A 26,848-nucleotide genomic window follows, 5' to 3' on the forward strand; every position below is an offset into this window, starting at 1 on the left:
ATATAGGAGCATTTGTGACAACATGGATGGATCTTGAGAGTATAATGCTAAGTGAAACAAGTCAGACAGAAAAAGCAGAGAACCCTATGATTTCACTGATATGTGGTATATAAACCAAAAACAACAAAAGAACAAGACAAACAAATGAGAAACAAAAACTCATAGACACAGACAATAGTTTAGTGGTTACCAGAGGGTAAGGGGGTGGGCGGTGGGAGATGAGGGTAAGGGGGATCAAATATATGGTGATGGAAGGAGAACTGACTCTGGGTGGTGATCACACAATGGGATTTATAGATGATGTAATACAGAATTGTACACCTGAAATTATGTAATTTCATTAACAATTGTCACCCCAATAAATAAATTAAAAAAAAAAAAAAACACAGATCAAATGCCACCTCTCCCAGGAAGCTTTCCTGCTCTCCTGCGCACTTCTTTGATATTTAGCTGCACTTTTCTTGTGGCACCTCTTGTTTACTTAGGGAGCGTCCACGCGCTGGAGCGCCCAATAAGTTCACCCTGGACAGAGTGACACATTTCATCTAAGTCATTCACAACCCCCTCGCCCTCGCAGAAATCCGGACAAGCGCAATAAACACTGTTGGATCCCTCTACAGCTCTTCCTGGAAACCCAGGGTACAACTGCCTCAGACGCCCTTCCCCAGTTGTGAAAAAAAGGCACTGGCATAACCACTGGGCATAACAGTCGTCCCGAGGTCCCAGGGCGAGCGGGAACTGCTCAGAGCTTGGAAAACAAGAGGCCTAACTCCGATCCCCGAGAGCGAAGCACCGATGGAAAAGGCGCTTCCATCCCCCGCCCGCTCCATCCCGATGTTCGCCTCGCCCTCCGATTGGCTACTCCTCCCACCAGCCCCGCCTCTAGGCTGTGGCCCACGTGACCGCCTGGCCGCCGCGGGATTGGTGTCGGGCGAAGGCCGCGCTGGGCTGTGGGAGCTCGCGGGGTCGCGAGGAGGAGGCAGGTAGGAAGCGGGAAGTAGGTCACGTGCGGGATGGACAGGCCGGTCACCGGCGGCCCGCTGCTTCCGCAGGCCCGGGCAGGCCTCCTGAGAGTCTAGCGCGTAGGAGTCGTAGGGGTTCGGAAAGAGTCCTCAGGCCTCCTGCCGGGGTCTTTGGTGTGAGTCCCGCTCAGGCCTTACTCGTGTGTCCCCGTCAGGACGGCTTCTCTGTCTTTCCTGACGTTGGTAGGGGTTGGACCGTATTGTTTTTGGGGGTCTACTGTGTATAAGCATTGGTTGGCCCGCGCTGGGCGCTGTGCAGAGCGCCACGAGGTAGAAGCTGGGGGAAGGAGGGCTTAGAGATGCTTGAGGTAGGGTCCCTATGGAGGTGATGAGTCGGCTTTGCAAAGTGTGCGGATGCTTTTGTTAGCGAGGAGCTTAGGGTTTCGCAGGGAGGGTCGCGCGGTGACTAAATTAAACCCCCATTTCTTGAGCTTGCTATGTATCAGTCACCTTTCTGAGTGTAATGGTAAGACAGCCCTGGTTCTTGAGGAGTAGGGAAGGCGCTCCAGCTAGGGAGCAAAGTGTACTGAGGACGAGAACAAGGAGTGTGCTTGCTGTGTATGGCTGGAGCACACTGGAGCTCTGCTCACGAGTTTCATGCTTTTAGAGACATTTATTCACATAAATTTGTTTCCTCGTTTTAACGTGTACTTATTTCACCTGTGGAGAATGATGAGCTAAAAGCTCGAGCATCGCCCCTGTAAAACAGGCGCTTTATTAGTTTCCCTCTCTTTATGGAGCTTAGTTGCTGAATGACAAACACAGATCACCAGCTGTCAGTTTTCATGGAGTACGAATCTGTTGACATTTATGGATGGCTGAAGGAAGCATAGGGTGTCTCCAGAATTTTTAGATCCTGACAACACCATGCTGAAAGGCTGGAGAGGGTGACATTGTTTGTGATCCTCGTACTTTCCCACATCAGCCATAGTATGCCACCAGAAGGTGTCATTTAGAATAAATGAAATGCAGTCAGCTTTCTCATTCAGACATTGATTATTCAGGTTGTGAATTACCCAGGCTTTTAATTGCTTCCTTTATCTTGCTCATGGTCTGGAGAAAAATGAAATTAAACCTGATATTTAGCTGGTGGTGGAAAAATATAAATCTGGTCATCAGACCTCAGTTCACTTTCCAGCTCTGCTGTTAATTTGCTGTGGACCTTTGGCACATCATAGCCTCGCTGGGTCTTGGACTCTTAGGAGATTCTGGTATAAAAATTTTAAGACTATACTTTGCTGGCAGCAGAATTGTAAATCAAATTGTATATTAAATGAACTGGAGTTTACTTATAAAGGAAATGAGTAGAAAATCGTTTCTAAAGCCTTAGAACTAGACGATAAATACCTTCACAGACATCCCTGAGATTTTATCATGCATGGTGTTTGGGCTCATCAGAAAAAAAGTTTTTGAACTGTAAATACCTAAACTGCTCTTCCTCGGGTTTGAAAAACAAAAGAGCCTCCTCCCCCAAAAAAAGCTTGTTCAAATTTGCGTTTTTTTGTTTTGTTTTGGGGGGAAGTAAAACAGGAATTTATTGGGGAATAGTGTGTACTTCCAGGACTCTTCCAAGTCAAGTTGTCCTTTTAGTCCCAGGTGTGGGGGATGCAGCTCAGCTCCAGGTCCAGTTGCCTATTGGTAGTCGCAGGGAGCGCAGCCCACCATCCCTTGCGGGACTTGAGGAGTTGAACTGGCAGCCTTGTGGTTGAGAGCCTACTGGCCCATGTGGGAATCGAACCCGGCAGCCTTCGGAGTTAGGAGCAAGGAGCTCCAACCGCCTGAGCCACCGGGCCAGCCCCCAAATTCGCGTTTTTTACAGCAGAGTTGCTTAAAGCAAAACATGGTGGAAGATAAACTATTGAAAGCCCATCGTTGAACCTTCTGAAAAGAAACCTTTGTTGTTTTCATAGGTAAACGTAAGTTTCTTTGGATGTGACAGTAGCTCGTGCAAATGCTCTTAGCTCATGCCAGGAGGTGAAATGCAATGATGAGTGAAGTGTAGTCTGACCTGGTACTGCCATTGCTTCAGCGTTGGCTTTGACCAGGGTGTGATCACTTAATCTTCTCTCTGAGCTGATTGCTTGTGGTTTGTCCACGCTGGCACATTCTAGCCCATTTGGATACTGTTGTATTATGTATAAGAGCGCTTCTTTGATGTCGTTTTGAATTTTACTGATACTTTCATGTTTTCCTTCTTAGGTTGAGGTGAAAAATCGGGCTTTGATATCTTCATGGAGTACTACGTTATTTCAATCCTGAATCTGGTTCAGTTCCCTTATGGACTTGTTACTATATTAAAAATGTTTGTTTAAGGAACTATGGTATTTGTTTTGGTAAAACCTTGCTGTTTAACGTGAATTTTTGCAAATATCCATTATACTCTTCTTATCCTACATAAAGTGTTAATATTTTTACAATCCATAGGATACTCCATTTCATAATTTAGTTTTATCACTTTTGTGCTATCAGAGAATGCTTTGAATTGCTAACATGAGTTACAGTATTGGATAACACCTATTTCAGCAGAGGCATTTACAAATTATTTTCATCCTTCCTCTTCTAGTCATGATGATATTTTTTCTACCCATAGTTTTTCACCAACCTGTCAAATCCAGTGGCACAAGTTTTTCTACATAGGCAACTTAAGTGTTTCTGTAGTATTTCTGATACAAAGTTTTTCACACAAGGCTGAATTCTGGCTGTTGAAGTAGAGGATTTTCCCCCCAAGTATTGGATTAGCAAAATGTTAATACAAAAATACCCCAAAAAGTCAAAAGTGGTCTGAATGAAAAAGTAATCTTTAAGTTACCACATAATCGTGACAACATGGAACAGTTCTTTGCCAAAAACATTTATTCTTAAAATTTGTTTCATAGAAACTTTAGTCATAGAATAATTCATGCCAGTTTAGCAAACTCTTAACAGCAAGCAGAAAGAGCTTTTCTTTACACAATGAAATCTTCAGACTATATATACACTCAATCCCTATTTTCCTTTAGTTTCCCAAGAAAGACACATATGGCTCATAAAGGAATCTTTAAAAGTTGATAAGCTACAGCAGATGTTACTTAACAAATGGGTCACAATATATGGAAAGAGTTGTTATTTGAAAGTGTTTCTATAAAGAGCAAGCCCACTTTTCACATTATTTGTAAACTGATGAAACCTTGTCCTCACAGGAAGATAAACACTTTCTTTGGAAAGAAAAGGCCTACTTCCCCTTCACCACCCACTTTATGAGGTCTAACCTGGGTTTTTCAGAGAGCTTCCATACCTCTTTGTTCTTTAAGGAAAAGGTTCTGTACTAATTATCCTCTTTTATCCACATCTACACTGACCCTCAAGTTCCCTGTCAATCCCTGTTCTCTTTAACCAGCTACGTCAATTATTAAGGAGGGGTCCAGAGAGCGGGCTAGACGGTTAAGATCAACGGGTATATCCTTTTAAAGAAATATGTAGTTATTTAAAATTCATGTAATTACGAATCAAGGTTGAGAAGTATCAAACCTATGTACCATGCTAAAAACCAGCCCTGTGGCCTTATAGTGCAATGATTTTGTTGCGAGATAGGATGCTAATGGCTTTCAGTTCTCAGGGGAGTACAGTTTAATTAGATGCTGCACTTCTGTTGGATAACCTGTGACGGGACAAGCTTGGTGACTCCTCACATAATTATACACACAGCGATAACAAAACACATAGCCAGAGGTGGCAAGAACAGTATCATTCACTCTGGTTTTACGACACAGCGGACACACAGTCTTCATTTTGGGTAACAGAGGAGAATCAGAATTGTAGTCTAGGTGTACAGGTGGTGGTGGAGTAGGCAGGGCAGTCAACGATTTGATGGTTTCTTGATTTTCAGATGAGTACCACCACTCAAGGAACTGCAGGAAGAATACACCCACGGAAAGGCCAGTAGAGAGGGATAAGGCAACACCTCCCACAGCTTTTTTCAGAATTGACTTTATCTTCTCACTAACACTGTTGGGAGAACAATAAGGAGGCAAAAAGAGAAACTGTTTAGGTATAATCAGAGGGACTAATATAAATGTAGTTTTTACACTTTTCATCAGAATCACCAATTCAGTTTGGGGATTGAATAGTTGCTAGATTGGCAGTGTCTCCTTAAGGTTATATTCTAACAATTCCCTCTTTCTGACTTAACAGTATTTTAGGAGCATAGGAGCTAAACTTTGTTTTTAATGACTAGGATTTTGTTTGTTTTGTGTTTGAGAAAGAAATTAGTGAGACATTATATAGACTTTTTTTTTAGAAGATTGTATATCGAGAAAAAGAAACAACTCACTTAAAAATAACTTAGCAGTAATGTGGAATGTATATTTGAACTTGTAGGAGAACACAAACACTAGAAGCAGTATAGCATTGTGGTTAAGAGCAGTTTTGCGAATTGTGTTGATCTGGCTTGAATCTCAGCTTTGCCATCCTTCTAGCCGTGTGGCCTTGGCAAGGTACTTCACTTTTAGTGTTTAGTTTCCTAAACTGTTAAATGGGGCCAATGCATTTTTTTTTCATTGGGTTGTGATGATGATTGAGATGACGACGTAAGTAAAGCAAACACCCGGCACAGGGCCTGGCACATAGCAGGTGTGCACAAAAATGTAGTTGTTATGATGAGGAAGGTTACCAGGATGGCAATCCTTGTTTTATGGACACAATTTTTCTATGATTTTATGAAATACCTCAAAGTGTACTGAGGGAAGTGAGTTTCATAAAATTAGGGTAAGATTTCAGAACTTGTTAATCGAAGATTTTGGGGAAATGTTAAGGCCTTACCTCTTGGCTGGTCGCTGTATCATGTTGGCTTCAGTTGGTTTGTGCTCCAGAGCTTGTATATCCTGAACTGTAAGCCGACCTAGCCGAACTCCAGCCAGACTTAAAAGTGGTGAATGATGCTGAGCCTTTCCTAGGATGTATCGAAGTTGTTGTACAAGAAACCAGCCTTCCCAGGCCATGTTAATAAATGGGTAGGCAGCCAGGAACGCTCTGTAAAATTGTTTCCAGCGGGAAGAAGGGGGATGGATAGAATATTCATCCTCTTCTCTCAGGCTAGAAACCAGCTTCTCCAGCTTCACTTTCAGATAGGGAAGAAGAACCAGGAACATGACTGACTTCCAAAGCTGCTTCTTTGGGAGACCAGCACTGGCCAGTCTCTGAAGCTTGTGTCTGTCCCCCATTACCATCCGCTTTAAGCCATAAAAGTTTTCAGAAAATGAGGCACTGGTTTTAGACAGATAATGCTGCTGGAGCAGGAGATCTAGCAGCGTAAAGATTTCATCAAACCACCTCCAAAAGAAGCCATAGTGGGCGGGGTTAGATTCTGCAAGAACCTAAAGCAAAGTAAATTAAATGCAATTCATTGCATTTTACAGCTACTATGCTATGTATTTACATTTCCTTTCCCCCTCTAAATTCTACACTTTGGGATTAAACAAGTCACTTCTTTGGGGGTCTGCCCTATCCTCCCCGAAGTGCTAAGTATCCATTACGGGGCTCTCCACATAACAGGGATTGAGTAACAGTTAAATCGTAGCATATGAATCATATGCTAATTGGTAATTTCAAACCTAGGCTACGGAGTACTGAAGTTACTGATTTTTACCCAGTCGTCCCTAAAACCGCTCAGAGAATTACGTAATGCCTTACCTTGACCACATGTTGAAGCGCAGGTCTCACTGCTGTCATTAAACTGTCCTGCGCTACCACCTCGAAGATGGATGGCTGGTCATCCACCCCGGCAGCGGTTGTGAGGTGAGCCCCGTGCTCAGCCATCGTTTCCTGGATGCACTGGGTGTCACTTTGCACACACACTCTCGAGTGAGCATGGACTTGTGTGGGGTAGCAAATGGGTGCTGTCGCAGAGCTAACCTTTCTGCAGGATGCCCGAAACTCCTCCCGATTTTTATGGGAACGAGGGGGGGGAAAAAAGACCCTTTCTGGAGGCAGGAGGGAGGGGTCTCAAGGAGGGTAGGAACGAAGTTCACGCAGGTGTGGGTGGAAGTGGTGTGGGGGAAGGGGAGACTTGTCAAATGCCGCGCCTCACAGGGCAGACACGACTGAGGGACAGGCGTGGGCGAAGGAGCACTGTCCTCTGGAGCTGCAGTCCTGGGGGCTGCGAATCAGGGACTCCCCGACCGTGAGGGCTCGAGAGACAGCCGGCTCTGAGGGACCAGGCTCCCTGCGCGCAACGACTGGCTCCACCTGTTGGCTGCAAAGCGTCCCCGCCCGCGCCTGTCCTCGCGCGCTGACCCCAGGCGAGGCGCGAAGGCCCCACGACGCCACGTTTGCAGGGAGGTCTCAGCTTTGTGACAGACGCCGCACCCGGAAATAGAAGCGGCGGGCGCCGGGGGACCGCGGCGGAGACGCGCTCAGGCCCCGCCGCGGCCCGAGACCGGAACTGGAAATCTCCATGACCCCACAAGCACTTCCGTTTCCGCACCCGCTGCAGGGAAAGTGGGCACTCGGTGGCTGATTCCCTTCGAGTGGGATTCTCCGCTTGTTTGTATCACTTTTTTTTTCTTTTTCTAGCTGTTTTGTTGCATCGCAGTCTCGGTGGAAAGCCGCAGCTCTGAACCTCCGCAGAGGTCGTTTGGACCAGGCGTGCGGGCCGCCGTCTGGCGCTTGGAGCCAGCTCTCGGGGCGGCGGCCGAGCCTGAGTGCCCGCGGGCGATCGAGTTAGGGACGGAGGGGTAACCGGGATGTGCACGCGGGAGGGAAGGCCCCGGGCGCGCCGCACGCGGGGGGCTGAATTTATATTCTGCCGCCTCCGGGAAAGGTTTGAAGCCACGTAGCTGGAGATAAACGCCTTAGCTTTGTCGCCGTCAGTTGTAAAGACAGATGCTTAGAATGAGGTTCCTGCGGTTCCTCGGAACTTGGGACGATTACGTTTCGTCCAAGCCGGTCGCTTACCTGCCTCGTAGGTTTGGTTCCATTTAAGCCTAACTCTGGGCACGTGCCGTCCTAGGGGAAAACGGTGCCTGTCTTCCTACACGTAGGTGTGTCACGTTAGCCATGTGCATAGAGTGCGAAGGCGGAGGGATCCTGACCGAGGCTGCCTCGCAGGAGCTGGGGCGGCTTCACGGAGAAGGTACTTTTCCTTGTAGAGCAAAGGGAATGTAATTTGCCTCGCGCCTTGCAAAGTGCTTCTTGCATTGTACGCAACTTTGCCCCGTGGGGATCGCTGATGCCGGTTTATCGAATTCGGATGAATTAAAGTCCAACTTCTCCAAAACTTCTCCCCCACCCCTGGGCTAAAGAGCCCTAAATAGAAGATATTGTTTACTGCCTAGAGGACCTTTTAACATAGAGATAACTGGTTTACTTAACGAGAACCCTCAAAAACCATGTTTAGGTTTCGTTGTTTGAATAGGAGAGAAATAAAATCTTGCAAGTTACCCTTAATTATAGTTTTAAAAAGTGTTTTTTACTCTACCAACGTACCTGCCAGATAAGTCACATTGATCAAAGATTTTCACCTTTTAGATTTTACCTCTAGTTTAAGGACTAGAGATAATGTATCTCCATAAAGCACCTGGTACATGTTAGCTATCATATACAGGCTTTTCTCACGTGAACAGCAAAAAGATGACGTTGAGAAAGAGCATCAACCAAACTAAGTGGGACATTATTTAAACATTTGTATCAATTACTGTTCTTTGGTTAAAAGCAACAGAAACAGGCTAAATTAAAGTTAAAAAAAATTGTTAAAAGTATGCGGAGTAACTAACCAAATGAGGAGAGCCAGCTCGGAAGGAACAGGAACTACACAATCCTACTGGATGTCTCTCTGGTGAGAATAAGCAGTGTCATCCAGGCAACACTGTTGAAATGAATGAACTTAAACAAATGTCTGTCACAAACTTATGATTCAAATTCCTGTTGACCTACCTTGGTTCAGATTTCCTCTCCACTCTGTTTCACTCTTAGCCAGAAGAGGGCAAAACACCTTGATTGATAGATAGTCCTCTGAGGATACTCCAAAACTAAAGTCATTACAGGAAAAAAGGAAAGGTTGTCAAAAACAACAAATGTCAATTATTACAGCCAATAAATAAACAGCTCATCACAAATCCCACCCTCAGGTTTATAGTTTAATAGATGGTAAGACAAAAAATGATTGCACATAACGTTAAAGGGTATTATGAGCCATCAGATAGGTTAATGTGTGGATTTAGTGGAAGTGGTAACTACCACCTAGGAGAAATAAGGCAGTTCAAACTAGCTTAAACATAAGCTCTGTGTAACCAAACAATAACGTTATTTCTAACCTCATATTTTATCTCAGCTTTTCTCTGCCAGTTATTTTCTAATATAATGATGTAACCTGGTATGTCCTGTACTTCATCTCATTAGCAGATGTCCACTGAGAAAGTTTTGTCAATTAGGTGGACCTCAAAACGTGAGTCCTTTTGGGGGAAGTCATGGGAGTAATAGGGCTTTCCAGGCTAAGGGAGCAGCATGAAGTGTATATGAGGAGGAAATTATTTAGTTTCCTTTAACCATGGAGCCACTAAAACAGGAATCGTTGAAACGGTTGAAAAGTACATTTGGACGCATTATGGAAGATTTTAAATGCTAGTTTTAGTACTTTGCCTGTGGACAGTCATTCATTTCTTTAACAAATATTGAGCACCTCCTACATGCCAAGCGTTGTGCTAGGTGCTGGCTGTAAAGTAGTAGTAAAAACAGACATGGTATCTGCTCTCATGGAATGTAGAGTATAATTGGAGAGAGAGAAACAAACAAGTAAATATACTAATATATAATTTATAAATTGGGAGGGCTGGGATGGGGGTGACAGTGGGGGCTGGGAGGGTACAACTAAACTAACACCGGTAATATAATATCCCTTACCTATATGGGCAGGAAAACTGTATCAAGTCAGTTCCTGCCTTAAGCCAAAAGAAATGTGGCTCTAGGTGAATTTAGATTATTAGGTCATCAGGGAGTGCCTTTCTGAGGAGACTGCAATTAAACTGCAATTCAAATTATAAGGAGCCAGCCATATGAGGAGTTGGGGAAAAAGAATATTAGGCAGGAAGAGCAATAATTGTGGAGGACCTTAGATGGGAAAGAACTTGGTGTATTTGAGGGTTACAATATATATAGCAAAAGGGGAAATGAGGAGTAACTGAAAGGCATAAAATGATGTTAGAGAGACAGACAGGTGTCAAACCATGCAGGGTCTATATAGGCCATGAGAAGGAGCCTGGGTTTTAGTCCAAGTGCAATGGGAAGCCATTGAAGGATTTATACACCAGAGTCATGATCAGGTTTATATTTTTAAGATGACCCTGTAATGGTCATGTATTTATGTTTACTTTGTGAAAATCCATCAAGCTCTACATTTATAATGTGTGCACTTTATTGAATGTTTGTTATGCTTCAAAAAGTTTAGCAAACAAAAACCTGGTTGCTGTAGGATTATGGTTGGGAGGAGAGTTGAGGTTTCTAGTAGTCCAGGCAAGAAGTGATGGTGGCTTGCACTAATGAGATGGAATAGAGGGGATTGGATGAATTTGAGATGTATTTTGAAAGTAGGATTGACAACTGGGAGGTGGGTTGGATGTGGCAGTTAAGGCAGAGAAATAAAGAATGACTCCCAAGATTCTGGCTTGAGCAATTTAGTGTAATTTATTGAAACAATCAAAATTATAGCAAATATTTACATAGTAATACTATGTGCAGGTATAGTTTTAAGTGCTTTACATGTACTGATTCATTTCATCCTTGTAACAATATTATGATTGAGTATTACTATTTTTTCCATTTTGTAGATGAGAAAACTAAAGAAAAAGTCAGAAAGATGGGAAAAACTGGGGGAAGAATAGGTTTTGGGGATATCAGGCAATGAGGAGCTGTTGTAAGTTTTTGAATAGGGAATAGATGTGAATCAAAGTTAAGATTTTTTCTGGAGGCATCTTCTTGACAAAATCCACCTCTGTCTGCTGGGAGTTGTACCTGGAACCAGGTTTTCAATCACCCCCACATTCCCTTATGATTTACTTAATTTGGTTGGGCCATAATTATAAAATTACTCATCAGTGTGGTTAGCAATTTGGTGGTGAAGTTTGGGGAACAGGTCAAGGTGAGAGATAGAGATGTTAGAGTCATATGTATGAAAGATAATTGAGCCCATGGTATTGCTAAAGGGATAGTCTAAAGAAAATGTGTGAGTATAGAACTTAAAAAATATATCTTGCTACTCTCTCCCTCAGATACCATTCTATATCTCTTCTCTTTTCAGCCATACTTTCTTATGAAGTTATTTGTTACTCCTGACTTCATTTCCGCATCTCTCATTCATCCTCAAACTTCTGCAGTGTGGCTTTTGCCTTCCTATCTCTACTGATGTTCTCAGCGATGACATCAAAGACCTTTGTGTTGCTAAATCGTTGCACACTGTTCAGCCCTTCCTCCTTCTCTCTATGGCAACTGATATTGACTAGTCACTTACACAGTTATTCATTCAACAAATTTTGAGGAGGGAGGCTAGGCCTCAGAGATGGAAGAGTGAACGTTTATATAGTTCCTACTTTCATGGAACTGTAAAAGCCTCCTGAAACATTATAACTGCTTGCTTTTCCTTCTACGTCTCTGACTACTCCTCTCAGTCCCTTTGAAATTTTGGTTTCTTCAGCTTTTGCCCCAAGCTTTCTCACTCTCCACATTAAAACAAAACAAAACTTTATTTTTGAGTAGTTGTTAGGTTCACAGCAAAATTGAGGGGAAGGTGCCAAGATGTCTAGGTTGTGGTTACCAAAAGGAAGTTCTGCGTAAGCACACCTATTACATGCTTGACGTGTTTTGTCCCCGTTGAGCTTCACAAACCCAAGAGAGATACCTCCTTTGAGACTTCATTTCACAGATCGGTAAAGGTTGGGGAGATGTTACGTAACTTTCCCCGCCTCATTCAGGGCGGAGATTTGAACTCAGATCTGACACCCTCCCAACCTGTTTCCTTGCACCCCTCTCCTCTTCCCACCGCCCGTGCTTAGCCTTGGGGTGGATCACCGTTGTCCACCCTCCTGAGCTGGCCTGGGAAGTTAGCTCAGCTGTTCCTTCTTTAAGAAAGGAACAGAATATTTCACCCTCTCCATGCGCAAGGATTTTAGAGAACTGTGCGAGGACATAAATTCAGAGACTGTCAGCTTGTGTAATATATCCCTTTGGCTAGACAATCATCTGAGACGCGGGTGTCCGGTCTCTTCCAGACCAAGCAAAATCCATCCCCCAGACTACAGAGGGCACCGACGTTTGGTTCTCTCCGGCGCGCGGGGATGACGTCGCGCGGCGCGGTTCTCTAACGTCAGCGTTTCCTGTCCACCATCTTTGTCCCTGGCAAAGTAAGTTTTGCGCAGTGGCTTAGACCTGGAAAAGGAGTCGTGACGTGCAGGAAACCATTACAACACCAGTCGGGCAGTGCTCTCTGGCTGCTGCCGCCACCCCCGCCCTTGCCTCCGGTGAGTTCAAGCTGGCCAACTTTGGGGTGTGTCCCTCCTTGATGGGGAGGGGGGAACTCTAGGATGGGTTGCAGACCGGCCGAGGAGAGAAAATCCTAGGAGGGTGACCGTTGAGTAGGGAGGGAGCCGTCGGGTGTGACCGTTGTGAGGAAGAGGGTTGGAGAAGGCAGTCCACCGCCGTGGCGGGGTGCGGGAATCCTCGGGTGCGGCCGCTGGGAGCTGGGCGATGGGGGAGCGCACCGACAGGGTGGGTCTGATCGCAGTCGGGGGTGAGGGAGGCCGGAGTCCGGGGTGTGGCCGGTGGAGGCTGGAGGCCGAGGCGAGAGCCAGCCCTCGCTGCTTGGCGGCCTTCGTTGAGACCCGGGGACGAGGGATTCCCCCAAGGGTTAGTGCATTCGTGGGCAACCCTCGCCGTCTCCTGTAATTGGAGGTGAAGAGACCCCTCTGCCACCTCGGCATGGAGGCGCAAATCCCAAGAGAGGAGAACGGGAATCCCTGACGGGAAGGGAAGAAAAGCTTCGGGAGCCGACCCCGTGGGAAGAGGGGGAAGCAAGTGCGGGTACATCTGAATCCCGAATTTTTTCTTTCTGGATTTAGGCTGTAGCACGAATGATCTGGTTTTTGCGCAAAGCTGTAGGTGAAGCCAGAGGCAAAGAAACGGGGACTTCCTGTTACGTCCAAATTCTTTGAATCCAAGGAATGTGTTTATGCTGTTGGTTTTCAAAACGGTCTTCTATTTGGGGGGGACAGTCTTTTACTCAACTCACTTGTACGTTTGATGGGGAAGCACTGAATGAAATGCGGCTGCTTCATTAAACTTGGACTTTTGAAAGGAAGCGTGTTTTAAAAATGCCAAACGGTGATGATCCATGTACATTTTTGTTTTTTACACAAAAGTGGAGAAAACGCAGTAAGTTTAGAAAAGGCAGCGTGACAAAGAAGGTGGTCTCCGAGAGGAACAAGGTAAATGGTTCATCACCGACCCGGTATCCCCCGCTTGGTTAGCCCCCGGCTACTCTTACCGAGTAATAATAGACGGCGGCCGAGGGACGAGACGGAGGGACGAGACGCAGCTGGACCGCAGGCGCGGGACACGCTCCGGTGATGACGAAGCCTAGGGGTGAGGGGAGCACCGTTGGCAGGTACCTTACCAGGCTAGGCAGTTAAGGAAGCCAAGGGACAGGGTGTTCTGCAAACAGCCTCGCTGGAAGTCGGGCGGCAAAAGTAATATAAAGCTAACATCCTGTGAATTAAGACTCAAGAAAGTTCCGTTCTTCCGCTTATTTTTTCCTTACACAGGCTCGTATTTTGAAATATTCCAGTTTTAGGCACGGGTTTGAGGCAAGCTGAACAAGGAGTGAATAAGACAGGACGTGTTCTCCTTTTTCCCCCCTAGGTTTAAGTTTTCCAGAGTTTATTGGTATTGCAGTTAAAAATTGGATGTAAAACTTTTGAGCTCCTACTGTATAATATTAATGCATTACTTTGTAGTCTTTTATTTAAATGGAAATCGCAGGTGTGTCTGCTGTAATTAGGTGTCTTTTGCAATTTCTTAGGAGCTGAATGATACCTTAAGATGCTATCGTTACTGCATTATCACTGAAATAGCTGAATAGCGCCTCTCACCCTTGTAATAAAAGATTGCTGGAGTGACCTTTCTGCTTTATAATTTGGTTAACTCTTTGGCCAGTTTTTCCATGTAAATACCAGACTGTCTAAAGCTCAACTTTAAGTGAAATGAAAGGATTTATTTAGTGGCCTCGCCAACTCCCATTTAGCTGTCATTTCCCAGAGAGCCATTTGAAATTAAGATGCTATTAATGTTTTTCTGGCCTTATTCTCTTTAGGGGGACTGGAAGGAGGAAGAAATAGAAAGAGACAAGGGACTTTCACAATCTATATTTAGTAGAAACTAGGTTATGTTAAATCTAGATGTATAATCCTGTACTGGGAGACCTTCTCTGAAGTGCAGTGACATCACACTGGGGGCTAGTAAGAGTGATTGTGTGCTTTGACTGGCAGCTTTGTTATTTAACAATGTCCCTAGGCCACCTTGCAAGCCCTCTGAACATCAAGGACTTGTCTACTTTGATCTGGTAGAAAGGTAGTATGAGTTCAGACTCCAAAATGGCTTTCCTTTTTCCTGGGGATCTCCTGAAGGAAATACATAGATAGATAGATTTTTTTTTTTAGGAGTTTGATTTTTGAGACTCTTCCCCAAATACTTGATTTTTTTTTTTCTTGGGCTCTATATTGGCTGGTTTTTCTTAGGCTTCTAATGCAGGCAACAGTTTTCACCATCCTATGCTTTGGGGAACTTGGTTAAGTTCATCTCTGGCATGTGGTTAAATGTATCTCGTTTAAAAAATAATACAAATGTAATTTTTTGAGCTGAAATTCACATAACCTAAAATTAACCATTTTAAAGTGAACAATTCAGTGGCATATCATACATTCAGTTGAACAACCACCACCTAGTCCTATTTGTTTTTGTTTCAACTGTTTTCAGTTTTCTTAGAATTTCTTTTGGCTTAAGGCAAAACTGACTTAAATATAGTGTTTCCCTGCCAAAATGGGTAAGGGATATTTCATTACTGGTGTTTACAACAGTGTAAGCTAAGAGTGATGTTTTTCCTTTCTCTTTGAGAGCAGGAATTCTTAATTTAGGATCTAAGATTACTTGATTTTCTCCCCTTTCCTGAAATTTTGTGGGTGGGTACATTAATCTCTTAATGTTTAATGAACTTTAAGAATACTTAATGCTCGCAATGAATAGGACAAATATATTCCTTGATAATGAATTTTTTAGGGGAGGCAACGAAATATGTGGGTCATTAATGAAGGCAGAATTTAAGACTAGGTTAATTTAATGTTTAACAGATTGTGTTAAAAACTGTTGAGTTTAAAATATGTGTATGTCTATGAGAGTTTTAGCAAACAATGATATTTTGAAGAAACTGGGTGAAAACTTCAAAGCAGATTTTGTTTTTAAATATTAAGCAAGTTTTAAGTTTTGATGATCCTGTGGGACTTAGAATGGCATAATACCATCCGAGACAGACCATAATGGCCTTGAGCTGTGGCTCTTCTGTCAGGCTCTGGTAATCATTTCTGTATACTGGTTTTTCTCTTTGTGTATGTAAGTGCTTAGATGATAACTTCAGATTTATTCTTTGTCCTTTACGGAAAGGACTCTGTTCTTCAATTGGCTCACTTCATGTTTAGTTTACAGTGAAGGATTAAATGATTATGACATTCTTTGAATTTTTGCTAGAAAGGCATTGTGAAAATACTGTGTAAGGCCAGCCTCTGTTACAGGTTAATTTTTAGTTACAACAAATACTATCAAAAACAAATTTGTTCATTCTCTAATGATACTTGTGAGTTTTAGCTCACTTCTTTCAACACTGTAATTCAGTGACATTCTGGTAAAACCTAAAGTACTATTGTATAAGGATCAGTACTGTAAATATTAATAGTAAGGAGCTGCTTGGAAAGATAGCGAGTCTCATTTCCCTTAGATTGTCCAAGTAACACATTTTAGAGATCAGATTTGGCTCTTTTTCCTGTTCCTTAAATACATTGATTTGTTTAGTGCGTAGGTTTGCCAAATATGTTATTACTCATGTTATTTTGACCATGAGCGGTACCAGGGCATCAGTCCTAAATTTGGTAATAAGTATTGTTAATGATGGTGGTAAGGAAGAAGATACTAATTTTTGAGAGCAGAAGGATTATTATTAAAAGAAAATTTTAATGTATTCAAAGAAGTCAAGTGCATTGGACAAAGTCTTAGAGTTTCTCAAATCAGAAAACATTTTCTCATTATGTAGGGAGAAATGTGACCAGTCCGTGCTGTTTTTGTTTTACTGGTAGAGCTCTGTGTCAGCTGGATGAATTCTGGAAATTGGAACAAAAGAGTTAAAAGTTGAGGCTGGGATCTGTGTTCTTTTAAGTTTTAATGCCAGTTCTGATTGTCTTTTGTGTGCAGTGTTGACAAATATCTCAGTTTCTTGCTTGTTTTTAACTGTACACTATTACTCTTTGGGAATACAGTTGGGATAAGTGTAAATTATTGGAAATATGAAAACTATAGTTTAAAAATATTCATGCATAAGGCATGCTCGCCTCTCTAGACGTTTGTCGTGAAAGAACATTGTTCTATTAAGTGAAACTTTTTGGTGGTTTTGAGATTCCTTTTATTGAAAGTTGAATGTAATGGTGAATAGATTGGCAGAATTGCTTTCTTCCTTGACCATAGTCTGCTTTAGAATACAAGTTTTGGAGCGACTTCATCTTGAGGCAGGAAAGTAAATCAGATTTTCTTCAATGGAAAGTAATGGGGAGATCTTTCAAAATAATCTTTGCCTTATCTTAAATATTTGAGTGACTAACTGAAGATGTATTTACAAAGAGGTTTAGCTTGAGGTCTTGAAGGCTTTGAGAAGAAAATTGTGGATAACATCACAAAGCCATGATAGGTTCAGGTTATCGCTCCATTCCATTTGGCTTTTGGATTTTGCCCCAATTAGATCCTTGAGGCAAGAAGTTACATTCTTAATTATCTTTGAGTCATCAGTGATGGTGGTAAGGAAGAATATACTCATTTTTGAATACAGAAATTCTTGTATATAAATGTTATTAAAATTAATTGAATGCCTTGCTGGACATAAATAACTTGGATAAAGGAATTCTTTTCTCTTTGCTGTAGGTGCACATTAAAGATCCAACACCATGACTGACTCCAAGTACTTCACAACCAATAAAAAAGGTAAGCATGAGAACCTGATCAAAGCTTTGAGATTCTTCAAAAGTTATGGTATAAGATTGTCCCAAGTAAAAAAAAAAAAAAAGAAAAAGATTGTCCCAAGTAGAATGTTCCTGACCGCTTAAGACATGCATGTCATGGACAGTCTCACTGGGGATCGGCTACTTCTACAGAAAAGTGTTTTGAGGAAATTATTAAAGTATAGGTTTTAATTTGACTTGCAGGTTCTGTTTTAGTGAAAGGAAGGTATGCAACATTGATCCATTGAAGATCCATTGATAGGTCTGAGCACATTTATTCTCTTTCAATTTTTTACTTGAAAATAAAATAACAAGGAGTACTGTTAAATATAAATATGTAAAAAGTGAAAATGAAAGTTCTCTCCCTCCCTATTTCTGTTCCTGAGGGGAAACTCGGTGTTCAACCCCCAATCTTTTTCTGTGCATATATATATATATATATATATATATATATATATATATATATATATATAAATACATATGATTTTTTAAAATTTATCTTTAAAGAAAAGGGAGTCATGCAAAACTGCATAGAAACTTGACCTTTTCATATCCTTCCAGATAGATCTACCTCATTCTTTGTCTAGGCTTTGTCTAGATACATTCTTTATTCGTAAAACAGGGAACCTCTAAAGTCAATATTGTGATTTTTAGGTTGTAGATTACTTGAGTAGCTTTGAATTTATTAACCTCATCGTCTTTGTTATCGGAAATATAATACTGGTTTTTACATAGGAGTGTTAGCCTAGGAACTAAGGATTCTTCTTGGGAAAGTCCAACCTCTTCATCTTATGTAAAATTGTTCCCAAATGAAATAGCTCATTTCTAATGCTGTAAATGGCACTGCCATCAGACAGACCAGTTTAGCTCTTAGCCTGTGGTGTCTGTCAGCTGAGCTTTATTTATTCTTTGGGATCAGATTTCTGTGCTTTTGTATTCAGCAGTCCTTATATTTACTTTAGTATTCTTGGCATTCCTCTTATTGTCCAACAACTTGCCTTCTCAAATGTACCTTTTCTCCTCTCCTCCAGCCGCTGAAACATGACAACCTCTCTGCCCCAGTTTTACCTTGTTTCCCTTGTAATGTTTACTGGCCTTGGCCTCCTGACTGTCTCCCGATTTCACTAAGTTTGGTCTTGAATAGCACTCTGCAGGGTCCTTCTACTTTGATTCTTTTGTTCAGTAAATATTTGAGTGCCTACTATGTACGAGTCACATTTTCTCAACACCTAACATTGGTGGAGTTTCTGATTAAATATCCTAATTTCCTCCAAACAGAGTAGATGCAAAAGGACACCTAATACCCAGATCATTTCTCACTGAAAGGAATCAGGACTCCTTGGAGAAAAGACTGATTCCAGGGCTGGGTCAAGGGAAAGCACAAGATGAACCTGAGCCTCCGATACCATAAAGCGAGGGAGTGCTCAAAAAATGATGTCACATGTCAAGGAGCAGCACAGTTTGAAGGGGCTTCCACGCCAAATCGGAGATAATTTGAGAATTTTAAAAAGTGATCACAGTAGTAGATTGTAACCCACTGAATAATAAATATACACACACTCATAAATCATAGTAGCAATTGATTCAGGCAAGAGTCATCATTGAATCTAAACTAACTAGTTAGTAGGTGAAAGTTTGATAGGGAATGGAATATTTAAATAGTCTCAAAAGTGTCTTTTTACAAATTACTTAACGAATTACAAAGGGAAAAATAATAACTACGGTGTCAAAACCTGGCATTGACCACCTTGGCCAAGTATTCAGTGTTATCACCAGTAATGGAACCAATTAGCATCATTTTTCTCTTATGTGTTATACTGAGAAGAACGTACCATCAGTTAGGAATGATGCTTGCCGAAACGGGTAAGCTCAATGTAATCATGAGGGAACACCCATGAGAAACCCAAATTGAGGGCGTTCTTTAAAATTACTGGCCTCTGCTTTTCAAAAATACTGTCATGAAAGACAAAGGCTGAAGAACTGTCAGATGAAAGGAAACTAGATAGACGTGACAATAAATGTAATGCATGATCCTAATTGGATCCTGGCGCAAGGGGGATGGGTGTAAAATTGCTGTAAGGCCATTATCAAGACCTTTGCATGGGGTCTGTATGGTGGTGATGTGTCAGTGTTAAATTTCCTGGTTTTGATCACTGTATTGTGGTTACGTAAGGTAATTTCTTGTTCTTAGAGATTCTACACAGACCTTTAGAGCTAAAGAGACACGCTGTCTGCAGCTTAATGTTAAATGATTTAGGGGGACAAAAGTACATAGAAAGTATAATAAAGCAAATGTGGCATAATGGTAACAGTTAGGGAATCTTGCAACATTAAGATTAAATGATTTAAAAAGAAAAAGTAGGAGCGCACACTATAGTGGCCTGCCCTGTGCAAGGAGCACCAGAACGTTTTGTAGAAAGCGTAAGCAGATCTGTCCTGTTACGGAGTTATGTAAGGGTAAACAAATTCTTACACAGGAAACTCCATAGTTAGTTGCTTTATTATATCAACTACCTACCAATCAGTGGCTTTCAAACTTACCTCCACGTTGCAATTGCCCAGTCAAATTTAAAACAATACTGATGTCCAGGTCCCACCCTTGCACCACACTCCCAGATACTTGATTTCACTGGTCTGGGATATGGCCTGAGTATGGGGGTTTTTAAAAGCTCCCCAGATTTTTCTAATGTGTAGCCAAGATTGAGAACTTTTGCTAGCTGCTAGAAAGGCTTGGTAAATTTGATAAGGGGAGGAGGAGGAAAAAAAGATAAGATTTTTTTTTTAAAAGATAAGAATTTAATAAAGGTGTGGTATGTACCAGATACCGTGCTTCACTTGGTGTCCCCCCTCGGCCCCTCCCAACTCCTTCCTTTCTATTTTTATTGCTTACACCTCACAAAAGCCTTTAGCCCCTTGCCGTTCATTTTCAGCTTTTTCTAATTATCTTATTCTGAAATGTATGTATTTCTTTTGTTAACATTTTGTGGGCTTCGATGACCAGAATATTGTCTATAATGACATAAAAAGTTATACTTTAAAAACTCACCTAACTCTTCAAACCTTCTCGTTAATGGGTCCTGATAACCTTTTCCAAATTAGGGACATGTAAAACTTTGAGACTTACAGATGAGTCACGACTCGGTAAATACCACATTTTTAAAAATGGATAGACTGTGTTCCTTTTACTTCCTACAACACCCACCAGAATTGCTGCGGTAACATGTTCTTTAAGTTTATGCTATTGGAGTTGGAATAATTTCAGTTACAGCTTGTTTTGATTCTTCAACCCCTGCTGCTATTCACAATTCAGATTTTCTGCAACCCTGCTGCTTGTCTTACTGTTCCCAGAAGTAAATAATGGAAGGACCCCCTAAGAGCTGGCTTTGGCAGCCAAGGACTTGGTGAAGAGGAGAATGACTCTTTACAGGGTGCAGCTTTTCTGGCTGTGCTGTTTCTGCAGTTGTCGGTTAAGTAAAACAAGTGTGTAACATGAATTTGATTGCCTTGTTGGCAATGGATATTGAGGTAACAAGCGTTTTTAGTGTTCACCTTCTGTGTTTACAGTTTCATCCTTCCCATTTAGACGCTTCAGCAGGTAACATGGTTTGCTGTACCCACTATTTCTACACCGATGAACGATACCTGTTTGAAATGAACATCAAGAACTGTCATAAAGGCGGAGGAAAATGAGGCAATATTGTACAAGAGTTTAAGGGTATAGATGGAAGGTTGAAGTGGGAGTAGTCAACTTCTTTTTCATTGGTTTAGTGGTGTATTTTCTTTCTTTTTAAACCAGTTGGAGGGTTGTTACCTTCCCTTGTTTCATTCAGCTCCAGCTTTCTGAGTATAGGCGAGCCTGGGCCGTACAACAGCAGTGACACCATGTCACTTCACAGCGCAGGGCCTGAGCAGTCATTCAAAATTGTACCTTTAGGAATGGCTTTGGTTTGTACCATTGTTGAAGCTTCAAGATGATTATTTCTGTTGTTTGATTTGACTAGAATAAAGCCTTAAAGTCTGTTAGCTTCCTCCTCCTTGACTTGTTAAAGTACTAATTAGAGTAGAGCAGTGATCCTCAACCCTGGTTGTGCATTAGAACCACTGGAGGGAGCTTAAAATATATGAACATACAAGGAGTTCTACTGCTTGACGTTCTGATTTATTTGGACCCAAGCAGAGCCTAAGCATTGTTATTTTTAAAAACTTCCCAGGTAATAATGTGTGGCCAAGATTGAGAACCTTTGGAATCAAGAGACACACCCCCTCTGTCACTAACCTAGTCTGAGACCTTTGAGCCTCAGTTCTTTATCTGTGAAGTTGAGAGTGGGTGAATGACATGAAACCTGGAGTCTTTTTGGATTTGAAAGCACTGATTTGTGAACCTGTTCCCTTTCCACATTTAGTTTATTCCCTAGGACCCTGGGATTCTGATGTGAGATCACCCCTCTGATGCCATTCTCTCTCCATTGTAGTAAGATACCAGGAGACTTGATTTTACCCACCCCTTTGCCTCCTAGGATCTGGGTTGCCTCTTCCTCTCTGGCCATAACCCAAAAGATGGTGTCCTTATGAATAGGTCAGTTAATATTCTAGGGATTTGAATCGTGCCTATTCTATAATTTTTAAATAATCTTATTTCAGTTGCTGCACTGCTTCTGGTTAGCTGTCGTGTTACTTATCACATAGCATAGTATTCTGCTTTAGTCATTTGGTCTTGTGGGAACTTACCCGCTTGTTCTCTTATAGGAGAAATCTTTGAATTAAAGGCTGAACTCAACAATGAAAAAAAAGAAAAGAGGAAGGAGGCTGTGAAGAAAGTCATTGCTGCTATGACAGTGGGGAAGGATGTTAGGTAAGTGGGATCCTATTGTTGGTAACTTTAAACCCAGCCCGTTTCATGGCTTTGGTTGCTTTTCATTTAAAACTGTTATAATCATAGGACCTGTAAGAATGGGTTTGCCCCTGAAAACATCACCAGGAAGTTTATTTGCTTTCATATTAATTCTGTGATTTAAGTTTTTTGGGGGGAGGATGGGGCGAGAGAAACCAGTTTGATTTTGTTGCATATAGATCTAGCATAAAACCTCCTGAGAGCCGGCACAGTTACAGATCTGTTGCTGAGGTATTTTAGAAAATGATAAAAATATACTGAGAAGCAGCAGCTCATATGTTGTTTAATTGGCTCAAGCCAGTGCCATCAAATTTACAACTCTACATTTAGTTGCTGAATTCAGGATACAATCAGTGATAACAACATCCATTTGGGTTTTTGTTTGTTTTTACTCCTGTAATTTGACAAGATCATTTGGAAATAAGTGAGGATTGTCTGCAGGCCGCTGAGGAGTCCCAAGACCCTTTGGGGGGGGGGGTCCATGAAGTCAAAGCTATTCTTATAATAATACTGAGATGTTATTTGCCTTTTTCATTGTATTGACACCATAGCGTGAATGAAGGCAGTGGTGCCAGACTGTAACAGTAGTTACTGTATTCTTTACCACCAAACTTGCAGGAGAAAAAGGGCAGTTTCACTTAGGACTGTCCTTCATGAAGCATTCAAAATTTATTAAATCTTGAACCTTTTTAATAATGTATGATGAAATAGGAATTATGCATAAAGCACTTCTGCTGTATAGTAAAGTATGATGGTTGGCTTGAAAAAAAGCCCTTGCATGATTGTTTGAATTGGGAACACCATTTTTATATGAAAGAATGATTGACAAATTATAATTAATTAGACTTCAGTATTTGGGAGACGTTTATAAAAAATGAATAAAGTGAATCTTTGACTTTAAATGAAAAAAATTGACAGATAAATTTCAAGCTTTAAAGTGAAAATTACTGTTAGGAGACTTGTAGCTCCCGTTGTGAGCATGACGGTTTCTCAGTACTTAAAGACTTTTCTGATAAGATAGATTGGTGGTGAGGTTAATAAATGTGATTATTTGCTGTTATATAATGAAAATATGCCAACATCAGGAAGATATGCATAACTCATTGAACCAATATTTTCCAAATGACCAGTGCATATATCACAAAATTATGCATGGCTAAAAGATCCATTAAAAATAAATGATAAATGAATACATTTTAATGTAACCTAATACAAAAAGTCTATTGATGTGGTTTCAGTCTACATTGCAACTAACTTTTAAGAAACTACCATTTTGTGGACTAGAAGAGACAAAAGAAAAAAAAGCAAAACAAGCTAGTTTGTCTAGCATAAATGTATTAAAGAAGGATATCCAATTATATGAAAAAGCTATTAAAGTACTCCTCCCTTTTCCAATTTTATATATGTGTATGAAGCTGGATTTTCTTGCACTTCAACCAAAACAACATTCTACAACAGATTGAATGCTGAAGCAGATGAGAATCCAGCTGTCTTTGTTTAAACTAGACACTAAAGACTTTTGCAGAATTATAAAGTGATGTCATCTTCTTAATTAAAAAAGTAAATTTTTACTTTAAAATGATATTTATGTTAATGTGAAATGTATTATTATTTAAAATGGATTAATAAAGATTTTTTAAATTTCTCATTTTAATTCCTGATGTGGTAAAATATCGATAGGTATAACCCACATAACAAAAACTCTCTGGGGATGTCAGTAATTTTTAAGAGTGTTTTAAAGGGGTCATGAGACTGGAAAGGTGAGAACAACTTCCCTAACCTGATAGGGAGCTCAGGTGAAAATGGCGGCAATAAGTGGCTCAGTGTCTTGTGTTCCAGGTGCTGCTGTTGTGAGGCGGGTTTTTGTTGTTGGAGTTTTGTTAGCACATAAGCACGTTGGATTCTTAACATGCTGTTCTGTGACCATCTGACAGCTCGGCAGACTTGCTGTATAGGTCAGGATAGTAATAAGTACTTTAGGCTTAGCAGGCCAAGAGGCAAAACATGGAGGATATTATGTAGGTAATTTATATAACGAGAGAAAACAAATATTTTGTTGATGAAATTAAAAACATAATGAGTATAATATTTTTGTACTGTACGTCTACTGGAGAAGTCGGGATCCTTTTTTGGAGAGAAGAACAATTTGTTTATTTGGGGTTCAAAGTTAGTATTCTCTCTAGCATCAAATCAGGTGTGAATGTTCATAATGTAGAAACCACTTTTAGCTCATCACTGGTACCAAGGTAAGTGGTGGGCTGAATTTGGCCCACAGGCTGTAGTTTACCCATGATCTGTCTCGTCACTGAAGGTTGGTTGGTTTGTTTGTTGCCAAGAAATAAATCTGGATCGAGAGCATCAGTGCAGACGAGCTGGTAAAAGTCAGCAGCATCCTTTATTGGTGGGGTGTTTCTGTTCTTCCCAGGTTTGTTTCTGTATCCTCCAGGAAAGCTAAAAGTCTTTGAGTTTCCTTTTGCATGCTTGGTAAATACTATTTGTTCATCTGTTAGTTGCTGATTGTTTATTTTGTGCTTAGCACTATACCACATGTCATAATTAAAACAAAGGGATAGGTGTCTTTTAGCCTTCATAATAATAAAATACAGTTTGGTAATAAGGTACTAGAGGTATACATTATAAGGCTATCACAGTTCTATAAAAGAGAGATCCATGTAAATAGCAATAGTTGCAGAACCCTTCTTGGAAGAGATGGGATTTGTGCTGTGCCTAGAAAGATAGCTCAAAGAAACAGAATAGAGATTAGCTATTGGTAGGTTATCATATTTCAGTCTCCACTGCAAGTAATCTCAAATTCAGCACTATCCTATAGAAATACAATGCGAGCCATATATGTAATTTAAAATTTTCTGGTGGCCACATTAAAATTAAAGTAAAAAATAGATGAAATTAATAATATATTTTATTTAACCCCAGATAGTATCATTTCAGCATGAAATCAATAAAAGAGTTATTGATGAGATAGTTCGCATTATATTTTCCATACTAAGTCTTCATATACTGAGTGTTTTACATACACATCATCTCAGTTTGGACTGGCCACATTGCAAGCCACATGTGGCTAGTGGCTACCATATTGGAGGTTCAGGCTTCTAGCTTTATAGGTTGGTACCTAACAGAACTGTGACTGTTCTTGATTATGTGCAGATGGTTGTAATTAAATTATTTAGTATCTTAAATTTACTAGTAGTTAATGTTTCACATTTATTTACTTGTTTTATAGTTGGTTTGCACATAAACTATTCCCCTAGGAAATGGAGAGAACACTCATTTTTGCAGAGTGTTTATTAGTGTTTGTTAAATATCTACCTGTACGTGAAATTACACAAGGTAAACAAGTAGTTTGCCTGTCAGGGCAGAAGTCATTGGTTCATTGGAGATATGGTAGATTCTTTGACTTTGCAATCCATCTTCCTTTTTATAAATAATTTCTATTTCTGTATATTGGTTGTATGTGTGTAAGGGAGCTATACCATGTGACCAGTTATTTCTGTCATTCATATTTCTGTAGAAATACATGGACATTTGCTTCTCCTTATTTACTAGTAGTAAGATATTTAGAAGATTTAAAATTTATAAGGTACTTTGTTAAAGCCTTAAGGGGATGTTAACTGCTAACTTCCCGTAAAATTATAGTTAACCTATTTTTTAACAATTTTTTTTAAAAAATTACCATTAGCCTGTTTTTTACTTTTTATTTTATTTTATGTTTTTAAGATTTTATTGGGGAAGGGGAACAGGACTTTATTGGGGAACAGAGTGTACTTCCAGGACTCTTTTCCAAGTCAAGTTGTTGTCCTTTCAGTCTTAGTTGTGGGGGGTGCCAGCTTCAAGTTGTTGAACTTTCAGTCTTAGTTGTGGAGGGCGCAGCTCAGCTCCCAAGTTCAGTTGCCCGTTGCTAGTTGCAGGGGGCTCACCATCCCTTGCGGGAGTCGAACCGGCAATCTTGTGGTTGAGAGGACGCGCTCCAACCAACTGAGCCATCCAGGAGCTCAGCGGCAGTTCAGCTCAAGGTGCCGTGTTCAATTTTAGTTGCAGGGAGCGCTGCACACCATCCCTTGCGGGACTCGAGGAATCGAACTGGCAACCGTGTGGTTGAGAGCCCACTGGCCCATGTGGGAATCAAACCGGCAGCCTTCGGAGTTAGGAGCATGGAGCTGTAACTGCCTGAGCCACTGGGCCGGCCCCTCGCCTGTTTTTTAAAAGTGCATCTTACACTTTAAAATCTAACAGACTCAAACCATCCAAGCTAATGGTGCTACTTTGTGAATGGAAACATAAATTTCTTTCTTTTGGCTCTATAAAAGAATGGTAAAATTATGAAATGACTTGAGCTTGGGAAAAGTATAAACTCCTTTTATATTTGCGCACAGTGAAATTTTCATTGGTCTGCATGTGTAAAGTTAAAAATAAATAAATTCCACTAAAAGGAAATCAAAGTGTCTTAGAGAAAAGACTTACCCAGTTGTGGGATTTGAAATGTATAAAAGGAGCCCGGATGTAGCATCTTATTCTGCCTGAAAGCAAGGAAGCTATTGAAAATGCAGGGTGAGATCACAAGGACTCAGGAGCTGAGTAAATTCCCACTTGTCAAGGATGGACAAGTATTAACATTAAAAAAATAACAGCTGTAGTGCTTTGAAACT

At 41.1% G+C, this 26,848-nt stretch overlaps 2 protein-coding genes across 14 annotated transcripts in view; one reads left to right on the plus strand and one right to left on the minus strand.

Annotated features, from left to right (window-relative positions):
* Window positions 1-3,853: 3,853 nt before the first annotated feature.
* Window positions 3,854-7,436, minus strand: PEX12 (peroxisomal biogenesis factor 12). 2 transcript variants are annotated; one of them, XM_081027441.1, is made up of 3 exons: window positions 6,690-7,436; window positions 5,820-6,373; window positions 3,854-5,006 (listed from the first exon to the last, which is right to left on the minus strand). In XM_081027441.1, exons 1-3 carry the CDS (start codon window positions 6,813-6,815, stop codon window positions 4,607-4,609), a joined length of 1,080 nt encoding a protein of 359 aa, XP_080883567.1. In that variant the 5' UTR covers window positions 6,816-7,436; the 3' UTR covers window positions 3,854-4,606. The 2 variants fall into 2 exon arrangements, with proteins under 2 accessions (XP_080883567.1, XP_080883568.1); XM_081027442.1 differs by having other exon boundaries at window positions 5,820-6,329; window positions 6,690-7,420.
* A 44-nt stretch (window positions 7,437-7,480) lies between these two features.
* The window catches only part of AP2B1 (adaptor related protein complex 2 subunit beta 1), a 112,379-nt gene continuing 93,011 nt past the window's right edge, over window positions 7,481-26,848 (plus strand). For 2 of the 12 annotated variants that reach the window (XM_081027435.1, XM_081027430.1), the window contains exons 1-3: window positions 12,499-12,531; window positions 17,217-17,276; window positions 22,040-22,145. In XM_081027435.1, the coding sequence (XP_080883561.1) occupies window positions 17,240-17,276; window positions 22,040-22,145 (143 nt within the window). In that variant the 5' untranslated portion in view covers window positions 12,499-12,531; window positions 17,217-17,239. Of the gene's footprint in view, window positions 8,833-12,256; window positions 13,648-17,216; window positions 17,277-22,039; window positions 22,146-26,848 lie in introns of those variants that run through there. The other 10 variants (XM_081027433.1, XM_081027429.1, XM_081027439.1 and 7 more) reach the window with 10 other exon arrangements.

Source organism: Rhinolophus hipposideros (assembly GCF_964194185.1).
Source record: "Rhinolophus hipposideros genome assembly, chromosome: 20".
Taxonomy (NCBI): domain Eukaryota; kingdom Metazoa; phylum Chordata; class Mammalia; order Chiroptera; family Rhinolophidae; genus Rhinolophus; species Rhinolophus hipposideros.